Here is a 23792-nt window from a genome sequence, read left to right as displayed (position 1 = left end):
GCAGGGAGCCTGATGTGGGGCTTGATCCCAGGACCTTGGGATCATGACCTGAGCCGAAGGCAGACGCTTAACCGACTGAGCCACCCAGGCGCCCCAAGAAGCAAGTTCTATGCATGCAAAGTCTCTAGACCCAGAGCCTCATCTTCAGATGAACCTGCTCCATCCAAAGTCTGGCAGGCAATACTACTCCCTGACAGATTTATTCATGGGAGTATAGTGGAGAGGTGAACGCCTACAAGAATCTTTGGAGCAAATGTTAGGTATACAAAAATTGGTACCAAAGACCCACTTCAACAGAGTTAAGAGAGTACAATGCACATATATTAGATCAGACTATGGCTAGTCTGTTAACATCAGGAGAAGGCTAAGCCCAGAATCATTGGAGAAGCAGGTGTTAGAACATAAGGGAAATGTTTGGAGTCTGCCTGGAGTTTGTTCCTGGTGAGATGCTAAACTAATTATGGTTTATCTAAGAGATGAGCTCTAATTTAGACTTAATAAAGGGAAAAGAGGAAATGAAGGAAGTAAAGTATGAGAAGAGAGAAGAGGCTCCACAGGAAGGAATGCATGGAAGTGGCAATCAGGGCATGTAAATTTCCCTTTGAAGGAAAAAGGACAGTGGGAGCAGGAAAAATCGCTGGCGTGAACTGTGTTGAGCAGTGCTGCACAATAATTAACATTTGTGTGGCAAATGTAATTTTTTAAAGCACCTCATCCACACTATCCTGTTGAAATTCACAAAAAGTTTATGAAATAGGCAAAAGTTAGCACTTTTTTATTACCATTTTAGATAGAAAAATTGAGACTCAAGGAGGTTAAATGATTTAAGACTTGAGTTTCTAGTTCTCAGGTTCCAAAACCCAAAGTCTTTCAACTACTTCAGTGGGTCCCAAACAATATTCTGGAAGTCGCCAAAATAAGAGTGCACTCATTCTATGTAATTTCACTTACATAAAGTTCAAGATATAAGGCAAATAAATGTTATGGTGATGGACATGAGAACAGTGCTTTTCTAGAGGTGGTGGAGATGGATTGGGAAGGGACGGGAGGGCACCTGCTGTCCTCTTTCTTGATCAGGGTGTCGGCTACATGCATGGACACAGTTCTCAAACCCCATCGGACTGTGTATTTGGAGCTGTGCATTTCCTGTGTGTACATTTCACTTCAATAGAACAAAAGGTACGATCCAAATTACAGAACCTATTAAATTCAAAATTTGAGATCTTAAAGGATATGTTCATCCACCTGTAAGTGTTAAGGTGTTTGCTTATTTTGTGTCTAGAACCACTTCACAGAAAGCTCTTGAATCCATCATCACAGCAGTACTTTATGACAAAATCAGGGTTCAAAACATAAAAACTAAACATTGCAGTTATTGTTCATGTTTGAAATTTGCCAATAGCACAAATTGAATATATCCAAAATACATCAGGGAGCAAGCCCAGTGAGGCGTATCATCTGTCATGTTTTAAGATGTTGTAAGTAAGTAGATGCATTGCTTTCACTTGGCACAAACTGCTTTTGTTTGGGGGGAAAGGGGGAGAAAAGCTGCTACTTTTACTACAGTTGGGTCCACATCCTTCCCATTACCTGGGGCCCAGATTCCTACATTGTAAATGTTGGCTGGAGCTGAGCAGCAGTTACCAGATACTTCTTTATCTAATTAGAAATTGTCACAGTCCCCACCACTCCCTACTATACACTAAAAGTCCCTCACCTACTTACGTGTACTGCCTAGCCCAGTGATTTTTAAAAATTTCAGAATCAAACTGTGAATAAATTCGAAATGAAATACAAATTTTTACAGATGAACTGAATGGCATTAATGATTTTTCTTGACTAAAACCAACTGAATAATAGGCTATACTTACTCGCAGAGAAGGATTCCATTTTCTAATCCTGTCCGAAAATCTTTATCACCAAAACTTCTGCCCGTTACTTGCTGGAAAAAAAAAGAGAGAGAGAGAGAAAAAGCATAAAATTTTCTTTTTTAATCAGGAAGATCAATGATTTTTTTTTTTTTTTTAACATTTAAGAGGCTTCAAATAATTGGTGGCATTCCAAGAATGGGGAAAATCTGTTAGGTCTGAATTTCCTTTCCTTGTGTAGTTTGCTGAGATCAGCTAATCTTAAATTTAGACCATTATTTTGAAGCTTTTTCCTACCCAATAGCTCAAAAAGTGTCTGTTCTTCCTGATAAGGAAGTTACTTTTGGGGCTTGGCCACGATAGGTCAAGGTCACAGCCTCAACACACACGTTCAAAAAAGCCTGCAGAAGGCTCCACCTAAGGATAAAGTATCTATTTGTTAAAACATTAAGGGGACAGATGCGGGTAGGTACAGACACCTAACCTCAAAAGACAAACATCAAGACAGGAATACTAGAGCCAATATCCATAATAACTTGGTGTGAAAGAGGAAAATAAAATCTGGAAAAGCATGACTAATAGCATAGGACTGATTCTTGATACCTCTGGCTCTCAGCAGCCCTTTGACCTAGGCACCAGGGCACTCATTGGTTCATTCAATAAGTATATTGACTATCTGCAGTATGCCAGATAAATATGCATACTATAAAACCCTAAAGCAACCTCTAAAGTAGCAAAATAAGTTATAGTTAACAAGTTTAGAAGGGAGATAAAATGGAATCATAAAAAATACTCTTTTTTTTAAAGATTTTATTTATTTATTTGGCAGAGAGAAAGACAGCGAGAGAGGGAACACAAGCAGAGGGAGTGGGAGAGGGAGAAGCAGGCTTCCTGCGGAGCAGGGAGCCCAACACAGGGCTTGATCCCAGGACCCTGCGATCATGACCTGAGCCGAAGGCAGACGCTTAACAACTGAGCCACCCAGGAGACCCAAAAATACTCTTAACAATTAAAAAAGGCAAAAAGAAAAAAGAGGAAAAGAGAATACAGAATAGATGAAATAAATAAAAAGTAAATAACAATACCATAGACTTAAACCTAAGCATATCTATAAGTGCATTAAATATAAATGGCCTAAACATCCCCAGTTAAAAGACAGAGATTGTCATAATGGAAAAAAAGCAAGACCGAACAATGTGCTGCCTAGGAGAAATGCACTTTAAATATAAAGATAGAAGTAGGTTAGGGGCGCCTGGGTGGCTCAGTCATTGAGCGTCTGCCTTAGGCTCAGGTCATGATCTCAGGGTCCGCATCGGGCTCCCTGCTCAGCGGGAAGCCTGCTTCTCCCTCTCCCACTCCCCCTGCTTGTGTTCCTTCTCTCACTGTGTCTCTCTCTGTCAAATACATAAATAAAATCTTAAAAAAAAAAAAAAAAAAAAGAAATAGGTTAAAAATGGAAGAAAGGAATAAGATAATAACTTGCTAATGTTAATTTTTAAAAACTGGGTATTAATATCAAACAAAGAAACTTTTAGAACAAAGAATACCAAGGACAGAGAAAGTCATTTCATAATGACAAAGGGTTTAGCTAATCAGGAAGATCAAAAAATCCTAAACATTTTTATATGTAATAAAAACTTCAAAATACAAAAGCCAAAACAGATCTGCAAGGAGAAATAGACAAATTCAAAACTAGAGGCAGAAATATATTATCTCTCTCCCATAACTTACAGAACAAGCAAACAAAAAATCAATAAGGATATAGAAGACTTGAACAACACTGTCAACCAAATTGACTTAACTTATATTTCAACAATACTTCACCCTACAAGGGCAGAATACATATTTTTTCTTCTTAAGTTCCCAATGAACATGTACTGAGATAGAACAACTTCTGTGTCAGTAAACAAGAGAAAGTCATTTTATTTATAAACTTGAAAGAATTCAATTCACAAAAAAAGCATGCCATCTGACCACAATGGAATTAAATTAGAAATTAACAACAGAAACATCTCTGGGAAAAAATCTCCAAATAATTTTAAACTAAGTAACACAATGTAAAAAACAACCCACTGATCAAAGAAGAAATAAAAAGAAATTAGAATATATTTTGTAGTGAAAGAATATGGCTATGTAAAAATGTATGGAAAGACACTAAATCAGTATTTTGGGGAAATGCATAGCACAAAACACCTATATCAGAAAAGAATATCTCAAATCAATGAATTTTCCTTCTTCCTTAAGCAAATTAAGCCCAAATTAAGTAGAAAAAAAGGGAAAAAACTATATCAGTTGAAATCAAATCAAATAGAAAACCAAAGAGCAATAGAGAAAAATCAATGAAATCAAAAGCTATTTACTTGAGACCAATAAAACTGGGAAACATTTAGCCAGGTTGATAAATCTTTAGCTAATAAAACAGACAACCTTTGGTTTTTAGACAAAAAAGAAAGACAGAAATTACCAACATAAGGAATGACAGAGATGACATCATTACAGATTTTATAGACATTAAAATGATAACAGGGAATATTATAAATAAATTCATCTCAATATATTTACCAACTTAAATGAACTGGATAAATTTCTTGACACAAACAACCCAAGTTCATTCAACAAAGAAATGGGTAACTTTCCCAAAAGAAAATGTCAGTCCCAGAAGGTTTATCTGGTAAATTACAACAAATATATAAGGAAGAAATAATGTAATTCTACACAAACTATTCCAGACAATTGAAGAGGAAAGCATACTTCCCAATTCATTCTATCAGGCCAGTGTTACCCTGATTCCAAAACCAGACAAAAATTTTGCAAAATGGACAGATTCAGATACATGTACACACATGCGTACACACACACAGAAAATATGACAATCTCTTCATGGTGGGAAGCAGGTGTGATTTTTATCTTCTTCTTTAAATTTTCTCTATTTTCCTAAACCTTTCCTGAAAGAAAGAAAGAAATGAAGGAAGAGAAAGGAAGAAAAAGGGAAAAAAGAAAAATAGTCCTTTGTTAATATCTTCTCATTCTTACTTAAGGGAAGGTGAGAAAAAGGATAAAAAGTAGTTTGTATTTACAGTTTGCAAATATCTAGCTTTTTTCCTAAAATAAAGAAATTAGGAAAGATCTCCTTTAAAAAGCTAAGATTTTAAATGCAGACTTTGAACAATTTAGCATTTTCTTTCCTGAATCTATTAGTCCTAACTTATATTCTCAAAGCACCACTAATATTATCTATAAAACTAACCTTTATTCACCAAGAAGTGATTAGAAGATTCTGAAAACATTTTCCCCCCAGGTCTTTATATTTTTGTTAAAATTATTATGTTCTAGCACCAATGATGCTAACATTGAGACCCAAGAGAGTTTACCTACATCTATTACAGAATCTCTGGCCAAGATAACCCAGGCCCCTCTCCATTTATTGAGCCATGATGATGCGCAGGGCCTAGAGACCAAAACACAAATGAGACATGATCACTGCATGCAGAAGGCTCACAGACTGAGAGGAAAGCAGATAACCAAATTCATACCATAAACAGAAGTTAACAGGACTATTAAGGTTATAAAAAATATGGGTGGTCCATCGACTACTTAAAATACTCATGTGCTATTGGGTGCCTGGGTGGCTCAGTCGTTAAGCATCTGCCTTCGGCTCAGGTCGTGATCCCAGGGTCCTGGGATCGAGTCCCACACCGGGCTCCCTCCTCGGGGGAAGCCTGCTTCTCCCTCTCCCACTCCCGCTGCTTGTGTTCCTGCTCTCGCTATCTCTGTCTCTGTCAAATAAATAAATAAAATCTTTAAAAAAAATACTCATGTACTATTTAAAATTATATTGTATGTGACGCATAGCCAGTAAAAAATTTCGAGTAGATTTAACAGTCCCAAGTCAGCCTGCTAATTAACATCCTCCAAGGCGTAGTATGATTAAATTCAATTTCCTAGACTGCCAGTTATGGAGATGGGAACAGGCACCATGCAAATGGAAGAAGGTGCTCATTTCTGCCTCTGTTCTTCCTCTGCTTTCTTCCCTGCTCCTGTGTCCATTAGGTCCCAGCATAGCCTTCTCACTGCTCTCCACTGACCCTAATGCCATCCTTTCTTCCAAGCCCAAGTTATTTAGCATAGAGGTGTCTAGATCTTGGTTAAGAGGGTCGACAGTTGAATAGACTCCAGAAATTCAACAAGGACCATGCCACTGAAGAGTTAGGTCCTTAGACTAATAGCAGCAGAATTTCACCTGAAATTAATGTTAGAAATACAGACTATCAGTCTTCCTCCTACACTCTACAAGATCTACTTAATCAGAACGAGCATCCAAAAAGATCCCCATGTGATTCATATGCAAAGTAAATTTCACAAAGCCCTGATCTAGCATAGAAAGCAAGCCAACAGTTCGGAATCAGAAAAGGAGGACCATCCACTGGGATCAGGATTCTGGATGTCCTGTCTCAACAACATTTTTATGATGTGTTTATAATGTCACACATTGTATATTTTAACTCTAAAGTCTGTTAATTACTGTTCCCTTCATGACAGCATAAGCCATTGCTATTAAAAAAACAATATGGCTGCCAAGAATCAACCACCATTACCAAAAGTCCATGAGCAGGGGAAGTGAACAATAGCCGCCCAAACTCTTCACTAACCTTCCCACCTGGATCCCAACTAAGGACTCTCAGTAACCTTGCAGACAAGGTGCTAGCCAAGCCATGAGCTCCTGATGACCCTCCAAGGACACTGAGCAGGATGGGAAGATCTAATAAAACTCTTAAAGAGAGCCTGATATGGGGATCTGGGAGTGGAATGGGTGGGGAGAGAGCCCAGGTTCAGGAGCATCCAGGGCTAGCAGTGGCCAGGGCTAGCAGTGGAAGAGCAGCTTGAAATGTCAAGAACACTTTATCATTTCCCCCGAATCCTGCTCTCCACACCCTGCTGGTCCTCACCCATCTGATCAATTAATTATTGTAACTCCATCCTTGCAGCTGTTCAGCTTTGTGATACTTGACCCATATCTCTCACACCCAATCACGCCCGCCAACAAATTCTGTTGACTTTCCCTTCAGAACTTAGCCAAAATCCAACTACTTCTCATTCTACCACCTACTCCAAGCCACCATCATCTTATACCTGGATAAGTCTCTTAACTCGCCTCAGTGCTCCACCCTTGCCTCCCTTCCCTCTATTCTCAAAAGAGCAGCCAGGGTAATCTCATAAAGTTAGATTGTGCCACTATTCCACTTAAAATCCCCCAAAACCTCCCCATCTCACTCATAGTAAAAGCCAAAGTTTCTACCGTTCCTTAAAGGCATTCACCAGAAAAACAAGCAAGCAAGCAACAAACAAACAAAAAACTAATAGGAACATATTGACCAAGCCATTGGACACCACGATTTCAAGAGTGGCCATAATGAACTTGCGCACATCTCCCCATTCAAAGAGATCCTCAGAACTTATGGTGGTAGCTATGTCACCAACCATGCCTTGTGTGTCATTCAGTAAAGCCCAATATCAGATTTCTTTCCTTGCTTTATGGTTCAGGTTTAATTCACTTTCATTACTATCTAAAATATTTGTTATTTACAGCAATGGAGGGACATGCTGTAAGTGTCAGATTAAAATACTCAAGAATGGATAACTTACCAGAACATTGATAGTTTTAAAGGAAAAGAAACACTTTCACCTACTTTAGCAATTAAACCAAAAGCAGAAGCAAAAGGACATCACAATGTGTCATCACACTATTTTTATGCAAGTAATTATTAAGTAAGCTCATCTGTATTTGATTTCCTTCTCAATGAACTAAAAGGTCATTATGTTTCTGAGTCTGTTCATGTCAATGGCACTGCTCTAAACCATTCAAATAACTGAAATATGGAGAACTGAAAAGAAACAGTCTAATAAAAAAAACCACACAAATTTATGGTAATATTTTCATGATGTGTTTATAATGTAACACATTATATCAAAATGCTACACTTTGCTAATTACTTTGTTACCACTGTTATTAAGTAATTGCCATGAATAGTCAAAGACTGCCAAGAATCAGTCTCTCAGCCTGTTCATTATCATTTATACAAACTGTATTTCAGAAACATTTTCATTCATCTTCAGTTGTTGTTTTTTTAAAGCAATCTGGCGGACAAACTGCAGTCCACCAATAAACTGCAGGTCTAAAGAGGATTTTAAATAAATGTTGGAAACCCTATTATAATGATCTTAAGAGAGGAGATTCTATTACCTGACAAAATGATGGTCCCTGGGTTCAAGCAACTGAAAAAAATATAGAATTTAATATATTTTGACTTAACTTTTGAAAGACATAGATATTTTCTCTAAATTGTACAAAAATAAGTACACTTCATATTACATTTTTATTTTGTTTATTGCCCAACTCCACCCAGTAACGTGAGAGTGGGAAATTTTACTTGTTTTCTTCACTGTTGTATACTCTGTGCCTAGAAAAGTACTTGGCTCACAGTAGATACTCAATAAATATCTGTTGAATAAAAAAAAAAAAAAAAGGTATGCTTTCAGAAGGTTGTGATTTCCTCCTATAAACAGTAAATGAAAAATAATACCTCTTTAAAATTCACTGAAGAAGATTACTTGTGGCTCATTATACTCCCTTCTCTTCTGATCATATTTGACTTATTTAATAAAAGGACATTTCTGCATATTTTTACACTTAAACTGTAAAATAAAGCAGAACAGAGTTGCTCTTATTTTTCACATTTACTGGGAAATAAATCCATTGCTACTTCTGTCTTCTTCGTGGGGTTGCTAGAAAAATCAAATCAAGTTTCTATGGAAACTCTTCATAAACAATCATAAATCATACTCATCTGAAATAGAATTAGCGATCAACCAATCAATCATCTACTGAATACCCATTTCGTGCCAGGCAATGTCATAGGTGTGCATGTGAGACCAAAATAATAAAATCTGTACCCTACCCAGGAAGAATCCACAATCCAGGGGGGAAAGATCAAACGGTACAGTAGGTGTTGGAAGAGAAATATGGACACAGATCTACAAGAGCAATTAACACAAATTGCATGACTGAAGGAACAGTTGCATGTTAACAGTTCACACTCATATACCAACTACCATATGTCCTCTCTGTTCTAAAAGCTTGCCAAATCCAAATATTGTTTTATTTAATCCTCATAGAAACCTAGTGAGGTGGATCCTATTATTATTATTAGTTCCACTGTCAAGTCAAGGAAACCTAGACACAGAGAGGTTCAGTAAGGTACTGAAGGAGACAAAACTAACAAATAGTAGAGCCAGGATTGAACCCCAAGTAGTGTGACTGCAGAGTTCCTATTCCTAAGCACGATACTGTGCAGCATCTGAGCAAAAGAATGAACTCTCTCTGCCCAAGACAAACACCTGCACAAAGGTTTCTTTGAGCAAAGAGGAAAAGTTCTAAGGGCTGAGCACAGCAAGGAGGCAGGTGGAGAGGGTGAGAGGGCATGAGGTGTCAGGGTGGGCATGGCCCAGAAGTAAAGGATCTGTGTGTCAGAGCTATGGGTTGACCTTGATCCTAAAACAAAAAGACACCCCAGAAGATGGGGGCAAGGAAGCGGTTCTTTGGCAATCATTCTCCCCATTCCCCACTAATTCTTCATTCCTAAAGAGACAGTCCCAAAATGACATTTTGCTTGTTGCTCTCAATTACTTCCTCGAGGGCTCTACCATCCCCATTGATATACAATGACCTCACTTTTGTAATCATAGTGTGATGGAAACTGTCTGGCCAAACCTTTAGGACCACTGCCCCTAACCCCATACACATTCCTCTGTATATGGTTTCTACCCTTATCTTTTCATCCTTTCCTCAAAAGGAAGAAATACACTTTCTCTTTCCTCTGTCAAGGCTCTGGATGCCATCCCTTCCCACCCCCGGGTCCTTACCTTACCCCTTGGCCCACAGCAGTCTTCATCTCCCTGCCGGTAGCATGCAATCCCTCTCTTCCTAAGAACCCTAATTCAAACCAGCCCCTTTAACTATCCTGTTTTTCTCCTTCTTTTCACAGTCCAAACTCCCTGAATGAGTATCTAGCACCCATTGCCCTTAATCACCATAGCTCAGGGGCCTCCAAGCTATCCACTTTTAATTCCCTGAAAATTCTTATAGGGTTGAGTTGAGACCCATGAGTCTGACTCTGAGCTCCACAAGCACAAGCTAAATTACAAGTAGATTAATGAACTTCTATCAACCCTCAGCCTCCCTACGTACAAAATGATACTTGTACCTATCCCCAAGGTTTGCATCAAGAGTCAATGAATCGGTGTTTGCCACACCCTTCCCACAGTGCCTGAGCCACAGCCAGAGTTCAATAAATCTCATCGTCGACACTGGCAACAATACTAGAATTAGATCCCATTATTGATTTCTCTCTTTCCAATACTCTTTACAGGTCTTTCCTGCCTGACCGTGGATGATGCCACGCTTTCCTGGTTCTCCCCTTGAATTCTCTTATCACCACATTGTCTGATCCACAGAGACACCTCAGTTGATGGGCATCAAGGTCTCAGTAGCTTGAGAGTCAACCACTCCCCCCTGCCTGGACCACTTGCATCTTGTAGGCCGCCCCCACGGCCAGACACCCCTGCTTTTCCTCCTACCTCATTCGGTAAAATAGCTCTTCCCTGTTGCCGTACATATGTCTTCCTCAGTCATTGCCTACCTGTGCAACATGGCTCTTTTCTCCTTTCCTCGCTTTGCTTTTGGCCTCTCTCTAGCCACACACTCCCCTCCCCTGGGCAGTCCCATGCCTTCAAACATGTCACATACAATAACTTACCTAATGCACATTTCACACTTACCAAGATCAAAACAAAATTGGTGACATGGGTCCCCTGACCCGAGAGCAATGAGAAGAGCAAGGTTTGTCCCTCCAAATGCAGTCTAGACCTGCTCTTTTCCCCCTGTCTCTGCAGCACCACACTAGCCTGAGTCTCGGCTGCCTCTCGGCGAGATGACAGCAGCAGCTGCCCCCCTGCCCTCTCTGCTCCTGCCGTGGCCCCTCCCCAGGCCACCTCCCACGCAGCATCCAGCAATGTTGCCATCGAGTCATCCTGCGTCCCTTCTCACAACACCAAAATAAGTCCAAGTCATAACCACAACCCCTTCATGTCACAGATGAGACAAATAATGTCCTGCCCATTAAGTGACTTGCTCCAGGTCATGCAGCTGGCTATCAGCAAGGATGCGACTAGAATCCAGGCTTCACTGCCCCACCGCACTGCCTTCGGAAGGCACGTCTTCTTGCAGCATTTACACCGCTATACTCTCTCTAATAACAATTGCTTCTTCTATCCATTCAGTTTGGGTTGGCAAAGAAACAGCACAGAAGTCCAGGCCTGGGATGATTTAATCAACATGATCAGACCATGATCCTCTCCAGCACTAGATCTAACTGCTTAATATTGAGGATAATAAAATGCAATCTGCAGAATCCATTTATATTTTCATCATGTCATCAGAAAACCAGAAGGCGGCTGTTTATAGCCACAGATTGACAGACTCCACTAAAAAAAAAACAGAGAGAGAGATCTAATTAAGAATCCAGGCACGCTCAAAAGCACCCTGGGAGCATTAAATCCTCTGATCTACCCATTGTACGCTGTAGGCATGGAAAATGGTCAGTCCAGGAACATGTGAGTGGGGTTAGCAGGAACTGTGTTTGCACATCCTCAAGTTGTCCCGGCCTTATGAAGACACAGAACAGAAGCTGCAAAGACAGACAACACTCAAAGTGAGCTTTAACACAACATCAAGTGTTAGTGATTGATTTGAGAGCAAAGAGAAAGAAGAGTCCAGAAAGAAAGTGGGCTAGTGGAGTGCTTCTGGGTTATATGTGTTGTCTCCACTGCAAGGAGCAGAGATATGCTTCAGCCATGGTGTTATTTTTACCTGGGTGTCATGTTTTGTTCCTTAAATAAATATTTCAGTTCAGGCTAATTTTGGCAAATCAGTGTATGGAACTATCATCCGGTCCTCAGCACATTGAAGTATAAAACCTCTGAATTAGGTAAATCTGAGTCCAAATTTCAGGTCTGACACTCAGGAGTTATGTGACACTGGACAAATGGCTTTATTTCTCCAAGCCTGTTCCCGTGTCTTTAAAACAGGAGCCTGTTTTATGAGGTTGGGAGAGGTTACAAATCCTAAGTGGAAACCATCTAGTAGGATATTTAATACTGCTTGGAAGTTCTATTACTTTTTCCCCCAAGCCATATATCCAAGGAGGGGGAAAAATCCACAACCTCAGTGTCTAAACCAGGTGGTTGCAATTTTTTTCGGAAATAGTGCTCAGGAGAAAGAGTGTAGCTGAGGCACATTAGCCAGATGGATCTGGGTTTGTAGGTGCTGGGTACAAAACCACACAGGGAAGTCAGTGTGCTAACCTCCTACACAGGTTTGTAGGTGCTGGGTACAAAACCACACAGGGAAGTCAATGTGCTAACCTCCTACACGCAGTGTTTGGGTTAAATGAGACCATGAGGAAACAATTGTGCAAGTCCAGAATATGACACATCTTATAAGAAAATTGACCTTCAAAAAGCCAATGTCATGAAGAAAAGGGGAGGGTTGCTATTTATAAAATGAAAGACTTAAGAGACAACTGCATTGTTTGCTCTTTACGGAAACCCTAGTTCAAATGAAACTTTATAAGACATTTTGGGCACAACTGGGAAAATCTGAATACATACTGGTCATTTGATAATACTAGCGCATTACTTCACTTTATTAAGACTGACAGCGGCATGCTGGTTACATAGGAGAACTTGGAGATGCACGCTAAAGTATTTAGAGGGAAAGAGGTCTGTTGCCTGCAATTTATTTTGAAATGGTTGAAAAAATACTTGGGGTGTGTGTGTGTAAGAAGTAAATGCAGAAAATGTTTGCAATTATTGAAACTAGGTGTGGTGTACATGGGTTTCTTTGAACTAATCTATCTCCCTTCCTTCCTCCCTCCTTCCTCCTCCTTCCTACCTTCCTTTCTTCCTTTCTTTCTTTCAATGTTTCAAAATATTCATAATAAACTGTTGCCTGGGGCTAGGACTGAAAGTCATTAAGCAGTGTCTGCAGAGTACTCAGGTCAACAACCTGACCAGTGCCTTCTCATTCATTCATTCATTCAATAATTTTCCTGGAGCAGTTTCTCTTATCTGTTTTCACTGATGACAGTTCACTATCGGGCACTTACCAGTTTACTACTGGTCATTTCATTTATATTCAACCCACTCTCTCTCAACTGCTCACTACACATAAATGGCACTTGCCAGCCATCAAGTCAACATGACATTAGCACTGAGGATGGGAAGGAAAGGGAGGTCAAGCCCCTTGGCTTCCTGATTTGGGGCAAAGAACTGGAACTAGAGGGTCGGCCAAGTACACACAGTCCTGTGACAGTTGTAGAGTTGTGTGAAGAACTGGTCGATTTCACCACTGGAGATTCTAATGACTGAATAATTTTTAGCCAAGAATCCAAAGTAACCACAAAACTGTTGTATTTCACCGGTATTTGGCATTTAAAAAGGCATCCAAGTCAAGTTAGAAAACTACTAGAATTCACCCAAACAAGTTATTAGATTACCAAACGAAAATAAAACGTGGTGAAAAAGAACAAGATCTTGCCATTTGTGACAACATGGATGGACCTAGAGGGCATTGTGCTAAGTGAAAGAATCAGACACAGAAAGACAAATACCATATGATTTCACTTATATGTGGAATATAAAAAACAGAACAAGGGAACTACAAACAAACAAAAAAGAAAAACCCAGACTCTTAAATACAGAGAACAAACTAAGGGTTGCTGGGGCGGGGGGGGGGGGGGGGGGGGGGAGGGGGGGGCGCGGAGTGGGATAGGGGAGATGGGTGAAATAAATAAAGGGGATTAAGGGGTACCAACTCTTAGTTATAAAATAAGTAAGTCATGGAGATGAAAAGCACAGCATAGGGAATACAGTCAATAATACTGTCATAATGTTGTATGGTGACAGATGGTGACCACACTTCTCATGATAAGCACACTTATCGTGAGTAACATATAAAAACATCAAATCCATGTTGTACACTTGAAACGAATATATCATTGTATGTTGATTATACTTAAAAATGGTGAAATGCTCATTACCCAGATAGGATGATCACACAGCCTATCCTTTAAAAAGTTAGTATGACTTGGGCAACACAACTATGAAGAAAACCAAGGAAGTGATCAAAAGAAAATGAGAAGGAGGAGGGAAAGAATTCTCACTGGGAGGGGGCCCAAGAAGGGTTTCCAAGGTGGTGAATTCTGCTCCTGGATTTGGATCTACTTCTTGACACAGTGATTCCAAGACTGTTCACCTTCAATAATTAACTAAGCTCTGTGTTTATTTCATGTGGTTTTCTGGAACTGTGTTATATTTTACAACTTAGAAGATTTTAAAGGGAGGACTGGGAATATATAGGCCAACCTCCATCGTGACTCAACCTCATTTTCCTTTTTCTCTTTAGTAACAAAACCATTTTTCCATTTGGTTTTACTCAAAAAAGTTTGGAATGGGAAGATACCACTTTTCAAAGGTTTTTCATTCAAATGCAACAGAAGGACACCTCCATATAATAATATTCCTCGAATCCTCCATTAAAATGGTGGCTGGTGGGTATTAAGGAGGGCACGTGTTGTGATGAGCACCGGGTGTTATAGGCAACTAATGAATCGTTGAACACTACATCAAAAACTTACGATGTACTATATTCTGGCTAACTGAACATAAAAAAAATGGTGGCTGGGATCTATACATGTCCTCTACATAGTATATTTTAAAACAAATATTTAGATATCAGACAAAGGAACCAATGTACTGTTTGGCTTTGGAAAATAAGACATATCATCTGTGAGTTTGCCATGTGAATGGCTCTGGGCAGGCACTTGGTGCTGGGAAAGGCCATAGTGCCCCTCACCCTCATCTTCTATCAATGGTACTTTTGTTTGAATCACACAGTCGTCTAGCGACACCTACTCAGCATTCATAGGAGGCCAAAAGTCAAGACAACTGGGTTCTAGCCACAGTTCTGCCAATAAGCAACAGCTTCTAGCAAATCACCTCCCTTCTCTAAGATAGCCCTACACAGATCTATAGGCCTTCTGAACCCTCCTCCACCCTAGCCTCCCACCTTGAAATTTTGATAATAGAAACAGCACCTTTTACAGAACCAAAACGGACTCATTTATGCCTCAGTTGCCCAGTGTGGTAGTCACATTGTCGGGGCTGATGACACAGGTTGTGCCCTGAACAAGGGTGCCCAGCTGAGGAGACAAGTTGAGACTAAGAGCCAGCCTGGGCTCTCTTTGTCAAACCACACCAACTCATCTACAAGAAGAGTCATGTTTTCCTAATTCACACAAAGCCACTGTCTATACCCAAGCTGAGACAGTCCACCCTGAGATGTCTTTTTGAGTTTACACAAAATTGCTCAAGGCGCTATCAGATAGAAGTACTATTTTTATCCCTGCTGTCCAGATAAAGAAACTGAAGTGCAGACCAGTAAGTAATTTGCCCAATTTCATATAGCTAGTAGGGGGCAGAGTCAGGACTCGAAGCTGGGCAGTCTGGCTCCTGACCCATGCTCCTAACGCAGTATGCTACGTTGCCTAAATACGTCCGTGTCCCCACGATTCTTTCCCCTATTATCAGTTGAGTTGTAAATAAATCTCTGACTTCCCACTATCTGTGCCACCTTCTTCTCTCTTCAGTGTGCCTTTTCCTTACACTGTGGAATAGGAAAATAAACCCCCAAATCCAGAAAAATGTCAAGATGTCTGTGCATTTATTATACATTCGCTCAATACCATGGGGGTAAAATCATAACAAGCCTATGATGTACTGGATCTTTATCTCCGTATGCAAAGAATCATCACAAATATCCAAAGAATCCAAACTGAAATAATCCTATATACAACTTGACCCCCTATGGAAGGAAAAATAAATATCCATTAATGGGGAATGGAGGGGATGAGCAGGAAGGCAAGATGCCTCATTTAAGACCATTAGGCATTTCTACAACAAAATATTTCCCTATCTATCTTCCTCTGGTTCTTTAAACTTACAAATAACGTATTATGGCAGGAAACCTGTTCTTTTGGCTGGTTTGTGATGAAGACAGCAGGTGGAAATCCCAGCCCACTAAAACGCCGTTCATCACTGGGCCTCATGACATGGCAGTATAATGAGTGCCCCAGACTGAGGAAGCAGCAGCCGTCTTGGCTTCAAGGAGAGTGAGCGTTGCTCAGGCTGTGTATTTAGCTCTCCTTACGTTCTCCTGCACAAATAACGGGCACATCAACAAGGAAGGAGTCCTGTCTTCAGGCTGTTACAAAGAACTGTAAGAAAACAGTGTAACACAGGACTACTGCAGGGCAATTAAAGAAAACACAAGAAGACTATTCTTTATAAACCCAATAGGTGAGAGCTAGATTTACCAAAAACACAACAAAACCAGCAATGGGAACTTCTGCCCACACATCATCTTGAAAAACAGTAACCAAAACACTGGGGAGAAGAAGAAATGAGAAAAGTTTTAAAAGGTAACTCTGTTAATAAGATGAAACCAGACAGGGAGACAAACTGTAAGAGACTCTTAATCTCAGGAAACAAATGGAAGGTTGCTGGAGTGGGGGGTGGGGTGGGAGGGATGGGGTGGCTGGGTGATGGACATTGGGGAGGATATGTGCTATGGTGAGCGCTGTGAATTGTGTAAGACTGATGAGCCACAGACCTGTACCTCTGAAACAAATAATACATTATATGTTTAAAAAAAGAATAAGAAGAAGATAGCAGGAAGGGAAAAATGAAGTGGTGGAAATCAGAGTGGGAGACGAACCATGAGAGACTATGGGCTCTGAGAAACAAACTGAGGGTTCTAGAGGGGAGGGGGTAGGGGGGGATGGGTTAGCCTGGTGATGGGTATTAAAGAGGGCACGTAATGAATGGAGCACTGGGTGTTCTATGCAAACAATGAATCATGGAACACTACATCAAAAACTAATGATGTAATGTATGGTGATTAACATAACACAATAAAATAAAATTAAAAAAAGGTAACTGTTATTGTTAGAACTAGTGCTATGTTCTAAGAGGTCCCTGATTAAATTTTAAAAACCTTTTATAATCAAGATGTCCTCCGAGATGGCCTAGAACCAAGAGCATTTTGCTAAAGGTTTAATAATTGGTTTTCATGGTGCGGGGGGAGCCCTGATATGTAGCACTTGCCAATCTCCATGGTGTAAAAATTCCCAGCACTGCTGAGTTCAAGCTCAACCTGACGTCACTGAACATGGTGAGGGGCAGATACGCACAATCTTCTCTCCTGAGCCTCTTAATAAGCTGGCTCCAAAATACCCCTGCAAACTTGCGATCTGTATTACACAGACATTATGAGGCTAACAGTTAAATACAGCATTTTAAATGTATCACCATTTCTAAATATCCATGATATTGGAGAATTTATCAAATAATAATCGAAAACAAAGCATAGGACTATATGAAAATTTAAATGCTTCTAAACTTGCATATACTCCTGTATGAAAATAATCAACATCTTATAGAACACACAACTATTATGATGATATAAATCTATTACCCTTTCAGATACCTGTTTCCAGTTTTCTGGCTACAGGCAAGCAAAGCAAAAGGTCTCCACTAAATTCTTGAAAATTGGAGCAGTAACAATAACCCAAAGAACAGGCCTTTTGTAGGCATTTAAAATCAAATATAAGGATTTTACTTTTGTTCTCCTGCAGTAAATGTTTCTGAGTTGTGGAAGAGAGATCAGGTCCTCGAAAGTTTGTACCCTCTCTCGTCCTAAATTTGAAGATGTATTTCTACCTCTTCCTTTCATAGGAGAGCCAAGAATGATAGCTAAGCTAGTCATTGTTCCTGGATCCATTCTAGCATACAGCAATAAAAAAAAATGTTTTTTAAAGATTTTATTTATTTATTTGAGAGAGAGAGAGAGCAAGCATGAGTGGGGGGAGCAGCAGAGGGAGAGGGAGAGGGAGAAGCAGAGAAGCAGACTCCCCGCTGAGCAGGGAGCCCGATGCGGGGCTCAATCCCAGGATTCTGGGATCATGACCTGAGCTGTAGGCAGACGTTTAATGCACTGAGCCACCCAGGTGCCCCACAGCAATAAAATTTTTAACTAAATAAGTTTGTGGACAGGGAGCAGCAGAGGGAGAGGGAGAAGCAGACTCCCCGCTGAGCAGGGAGCCCGATGCGGGGCTCAATCCCATGATTCTGGGATCATGACCTGAGCCGAAGGCAGACGTTTAACCCACTGAGCCACCCAGGCGCTCCACAGCAATAAAATTTTTAATTAAATAAGTTTGTGAACATTTACCAGGTTGTAATAACCTTTTAGAGGACAAGGGAAAAACGCATCTCACCTCTGACATAAGGACACAAACTCTCCAAGCCAGAGCCTTGACCACACTAGGAGGTAATAAGAACTAGCAAAGCAGACCAGTTGCTATTCCCTGCTGATTGACACAGAGAGCTGCTGTTTGTAGAAGGAAGGAGGGAGGACTAATGCTGTTTGCAACAATCAACAGCTCTGTTCTTTCTTCCTCTTTTTTTTTTTAATTGCTAGAACACCTGCTGCCTCCATCTCTTTAGCCTCATCCATTATGCAGCACGCCGGCAGTGATGGGACTGGGATATGCCATTGCACACAATGACAAACCTGATGAAAAACAAAGGAACAGACCCAACATCTCAAAGAACAGCCCGCGAACAGTGCACACATTTCCTCTCCCAATCTTGGGACTGGCAGGTCCTTCAGAAATCTATTCACCAGAATTTACTGAGTTGGCATTGTATGGCACTGGGTGGAGTTAAAATGCCAAGATAATACTTGTTCTTCACATCATGTCTTTAGGGGCATTAAGTTATTATTTCACGGGGATTGGCCTTCACATTGACTCTCTGGCCTACCCAAGAAAGGAAATACTTATAGAAGCATTTCCTGGGGTCCCACAGAATCCTCGCTCCACAGGATGTTAAGACACGTGATGTGGAAAAAAGGCTCCATGGTCAAGTAAGTTTGGGGAATGCTGTGTTTTTTAAAAATGTATTTTTTTTTCAACTTTGAGCTTCTCAGAGCTAGTAACAGACTAATGTGTGCAGACATCCTCCAGTGGGCGATAACCTAGCATTTCCCAGTCTGTCTGACTAAGACCTCTTTTTGTGAACATTCTCTGGTGTGTGGAAGCTTAGGAAACTCCAGCTTTCTATAGAGCTGGCTAACTCCTAGCCTGGGGGACTAAACAGGCCCTCACACAGGTTGTTTGGCCTTTATCATACTGCATCCACTGGTCATTGGTTTTTAAAAAATGTGAATAAACCACCAAATTTAAAAATCAGAAGTGCTAATATTTAAACGACAAAGGGTTTTTATTGCTTCTCTTGGGAAAAAAAAAATGGTGGAGCATGTTGTACCCACAGACTTGCTTTCTCTTTGCAGAATATTTTAAACCATAAAGGAAGTAAAAAAAAAAAAGTACACAGCATCCAGTTTAGAGTGACGTTAAGGAAAGAAAAATTACAAGTGTACTTGCGTATAAATGTTCAGAGAAGTGAAACAAAGCAAGTGAGAAGGGGCTATTAAAGAGGTCTTCTGAAAAGTGGGGATGAGCTCAGATGGGCAAGGAGAAAGGAGGGATGTGTGTGGAGTCAAAGGAAGCTCCAAGAACACAAGCACAGTGCTGGAATCAATAAGTCATAAAAATAGATCACAGACGGCTTCAAAATAGAGATACAGAACACACATGTTTTATTTAAATTTGCAATTTAATTGAGGAACTCAGCAGTCAGGAATTTTAATAATTAAGTAGCTCTGAGCCACGCATAGGGTCAAATCAAGTCATTTGGCCATTAAATCCAATCTCTAAGAGGATAAACACTAGATATTTCTTAGATATATGACTAAGTAATTCCCCAAAACAATTTTCATCAAATGCCAGGTGCAAAAGCAATCACATCAAAATCCTCTCCAGTTCCACAGACCTGGGATAGCAGGGCCCCCAAGAACCAGTGAACCAATTCGAAAATAATTCTGGAACTTCAGAGATCCTATTACTAAGAAGCAGAAATAGATTTTCAAGTGCTCGCTTTGAAATATTAAGCACTCTTCCACCCAGATCTTTCCACCATCCTAGAACATTTATTAAAAACCAGTTCAAAGTGAGTCAGCTTCTAAAATAAAACTTCACTTTGCCTAAAGTCACGATGCACAGTAACTTTACCACAATGTGATAAGCACAGTCTAAAAAGCAAAACAAAAAAATACAGAAATATTTTCTTATTAAGAAGTTAGATCTATGGGGCGCCTGGGTGGCTCAGTCGGTTAAGCGTCTGCCTTCGGCTCAGGTCATGATCCCAGGGTCCTGGGATGGAGCCCCGCCTCGGGCTCCCTGCTCAGCGGGAGTCTGCTTCTCCCTCTGCCTCTGCCCTCGCCCTGCTCATACTCTCTCTCTTGCTCTCTCTCAAATAAATAAATAAAATCTTAAAAAAAAGAAAAAAAAGTTAGATCTAACATATGATAGGAGCTCAAAACATGCTTCTCAGTCTGAGTTAAGATCTAACTGTTGCTGTTCTATAATTTGTTATTTTTCTCATGATGACTTTTTAAAGATTTCTACTAACAACTCAAAACCCCAACCCCCAGACTTGATTAATCTTCTACCTATATTCTTAAAAGAATGTCTTGTTTTGATAAGTTTGGCATCGTCAGACACAAGAAAGATCATTCTCCAAAATCTTGGGAGCTACCAGAATCTTCTCTAACCTTTTTTTTCTACCTTTGAGAATTGCCTCTTTCTTTCAGAGCAAGTCCTTCCAACCTAGGCCCTTGCTCGTGCTTACACCCCTTGGTTCCCCTTCTCTCCCTCCTCTTTGCACTGCTGACCAAGCTGGGGGATCTTTGGAATACCTGTCTGCTATGGCAGTCTTGATTTAAATATTTCCAAATGTTTCCTACTGCCTGGAGCTCAAGCCCTACTCCTTAGACTGCTGATCAAGGAATCTGCTATATGTGTGTGATTCACTGTCTGAATTCCTTGGGTGAATTCACCACACACATCCATGCCTCTTTGCATTTGCTCATGCCATTTACAACATCCAGAATCCCTTCACTCTTTATTTACGTATGTCCAATCCCATGTTCAAATCTCCAGATATAAAGACTCTAAAATTTCCACAAAGCACCCACAAGAGCCCATATCTCTTGGTAAACTAAATTTCTCTCCAACTCCCAAAGCACTTACTGTCTCTCATACATGAAATAGACAGGATTTATAATCAAAGGATCTGGGCTTAAATCCTGCTTTCACCACTAATTCTCTATGTGATGTGGGGAAGGTATATCTCTGTACTATAGCTCTCTCCTCACCTCTAAAATAGGGAAAATGATAGCACTGATCTTAAGTAAGGATTAAATGAGATTATGCATATGAGAGCACATGAAAATTATTCATGTAATTTACCCAGAACTGTCATTAATACTTGTACATCTTGCCCCTGTGTTCCTGAGTAGATTAAGTCATTCAACAATTATTCACAGAGCACATATTCTGTGCCTGATATTATTCTAGACCCTGGAGATGTGGTCTCTGAATTCATGGCACCATCCAGTAGACAAGACAGATAATAAACAATAGAACATATGATATAAGGTAGTGATAAGAACTATGACGAAAAATAGAGCAAAAGTGGATAAAAAGTGGCAAAGAATGGATGGCTACTTGAGATATTTTATATTAAAAAGGTTTCACCAAAGAAGTGACACATAACCAGTAACACATAATCAGAGAATGAAGGAGGTTGTGAGGAATGCTCATTGCCATGGGAAAAGCATTCCAGGCAGAGAAATGCAGGTTCAAGGCCTACAGGTAGATGGGAGCATGGAGTTGCTGGTGAAAAAAGCAGCAAGTATGGCTGAAATGGAGCCAGTAAGGGTAACAGGGCAACAAGATGACGGCAGAGAGGCAGCTAATAGCCTTACAGACCACAATAAGGACTTGTAACTTATTCTCAGTGCTGCTCAAAGCCACCAAAAGGAGCATTTTGAGCAGGGAAGAGCCGTGATTTGATTAAAACACTTTTTAAAATTACTCTGGCCATTGTATGGAGAATTGACATGGAGAAACAGATGGGCAAGATTGAGGACAGGAAGACACTGAGGACACAACTGCACAGGCAGTTGAGAAAAATGGTAATTTGCACACAGGTGGTAGTTGAGGAAGTGTTGAGAGGTGGTCAGATCCCAGGCTTGTTTTGAAGATAGAAGCTAAAAGGTTTGCTGATGGACTAACCAAATATGAGATATCAGCAAAGGAGAGGAGTCGAGAATATCTATACATTCGGACCTTGAACAACAGGATGCATGATAGTACAAGCTATTCAGATAAGGAAGCTTAGACAGGAGCAGCTTTGGAAAGAAAAATCAAGAGCAGTATTTTATTCCTATCAAGGAATAAAATATCCATGTGATATCCAAGTCAAGATACTGGGGAAAGAGATATAGCAGAGCTCAAAGGCAAGGAGCTAGAGATACATGCATAGAGGTAGACCATGAGATGAAATCATCCATAGTATGTGCAAGAGAAGAGGTCCCAGAACTGAGTCCTGGGGCGAGCCAACAATTAAAAGTCAGGAAAAAGAGGAGAGTCCAGCAAAGGAGAATAAGAAGGAATAGCTAATGAGTTAGGAGGCCAATTTTAAGATGAGGCCAAAGGAGAAAAAATGTTTGAAGAGGGAAGGAGTGTTCATGGTCCAACGGTGCTGAGAGGTTGTATAAGATGAGAATGGGGTATTATCTGTTGGATTTGGGCAATGAAGGACACAGGTGACCTTGACATGAGTAACTTCTATGGAATGGTGAGTATGCACATACTCCAGAGTAGATAAAGGAAAGCACAGTCAACTCTTCGAGTGAGCAGATATGGAGAAGTAGGCAGAGATGGATGTATACTTTAGAAAGGGCATGTGTTAAAGGAATGACCCAGTGGAAAAAGAAGTCAGTGAAGTAGAAAAGAGAGAGATGACAATTGAGGGAGCAAAGAGTAAATTTTTGAATATGTGAAGGGATGCAGATCACGAGGGTAAGGTCTGGCTTCAGATGTGCAGGGAGAGATCATTTATTCCAACAGAAGGAAGGCAGAGTAAATGGGTACTACAAAGCAGGGTAGATGATAAGTTTGATGGTGGGAAGATCAGCCAATCTTTTCAGGTTGCTTTTCAGAAGCTATCGGCTGAGGGTAAGGAAAAAAGAATGGCGCTGGAGGTTGAGGAAAGAAAAATCTGGGGCGTGAACTGATATATGGGTGGTGGAGTAGGTAAGCTGCCATTTGATGGTCCATTCCTCCCTCATCCCCTTCTTTGGCTCTCCCTCCAGAACCTCTACAGCTTTTCAGCTGTTAACCAAGAGCACAAAATCCTGGGACTTGTGCTTAAAGATGAGCCTGATTTCTTTGAGAAACTCTAAACCTGAAAGCCAGAAGAAACTCAAAGCAAGATGAATTTTTCTAAATTTTCAAAACAAGCAATGATATCTTGAAAAGGGGTGTTAAAACTAAAAGAACGTTTTTCTAGACTATGTGTAGCCAGCCATACCTTGGACACTATGAAAAATGCCCAGGACTGCAAGCATGGCCCTCAGCCCACGTTCAGAGTCACCTTCATCTCTCATTTTGACAAGTACATGGGAGTCATTGATGAGTGGGACATTCCAGAGAAACAATACTTCAAAGACCTGGGGAATCTATTACTGAATTAAAGAAGGAGGCAGAAAATAAACCAGCAAGTTATGTGTTTTGAGTTGTGACCAACTTATATATTCTGGAGCAATATAAAGGATCCTAT

General features: G+C 40.3%; 1 protein-coding gene across 5 annotated transcripts in view; it reads right to left on the bottom strand.

Annotated features, from left to right (window-relative positions):
* LIMCH1 (LIM and calponin homology domains 1) overlaps positions 1 to 23792 on the bottom strand; it is a 318240-nt gene that overhangs the window by 191862 nt on the left and 102586 nt on the right. For all 5 annotated transcript variants that reach the window (XM_036076942.2, XM_036076952.2, XM_036076955.2 and 2 more), the window contains exon 2: positions 1872 to 1942. In XM_036076942.2, the coding sequence (XP_035932835.2) occupies positions 1872 to 1942 (71 nt within the window). The remainder of the gene's footprint in view (positions 1 to 1871; positions 1943 to 23792) is intronic.

The sequence above is a fragment of the Halichoerus grypus genome, chromosome 3 (assembly GCF_964656455.1).
Source record: "Halichoerus grypus chromosome 3, mHalGry1.hap1.1, whole genome shotgun sequence".
Classification (NCBI taxonomy): Eukaryota; Metazoa; Chordata; class Mammalia; order Carnivora; family Phocidae; genus Halichoerus; species Halichoerus grypus.
The sequence above is the reverse complement of the archived record's forward strand: the minus strand, read 5'-3'. Positions and strand labels throughout refer to the sequence as shown.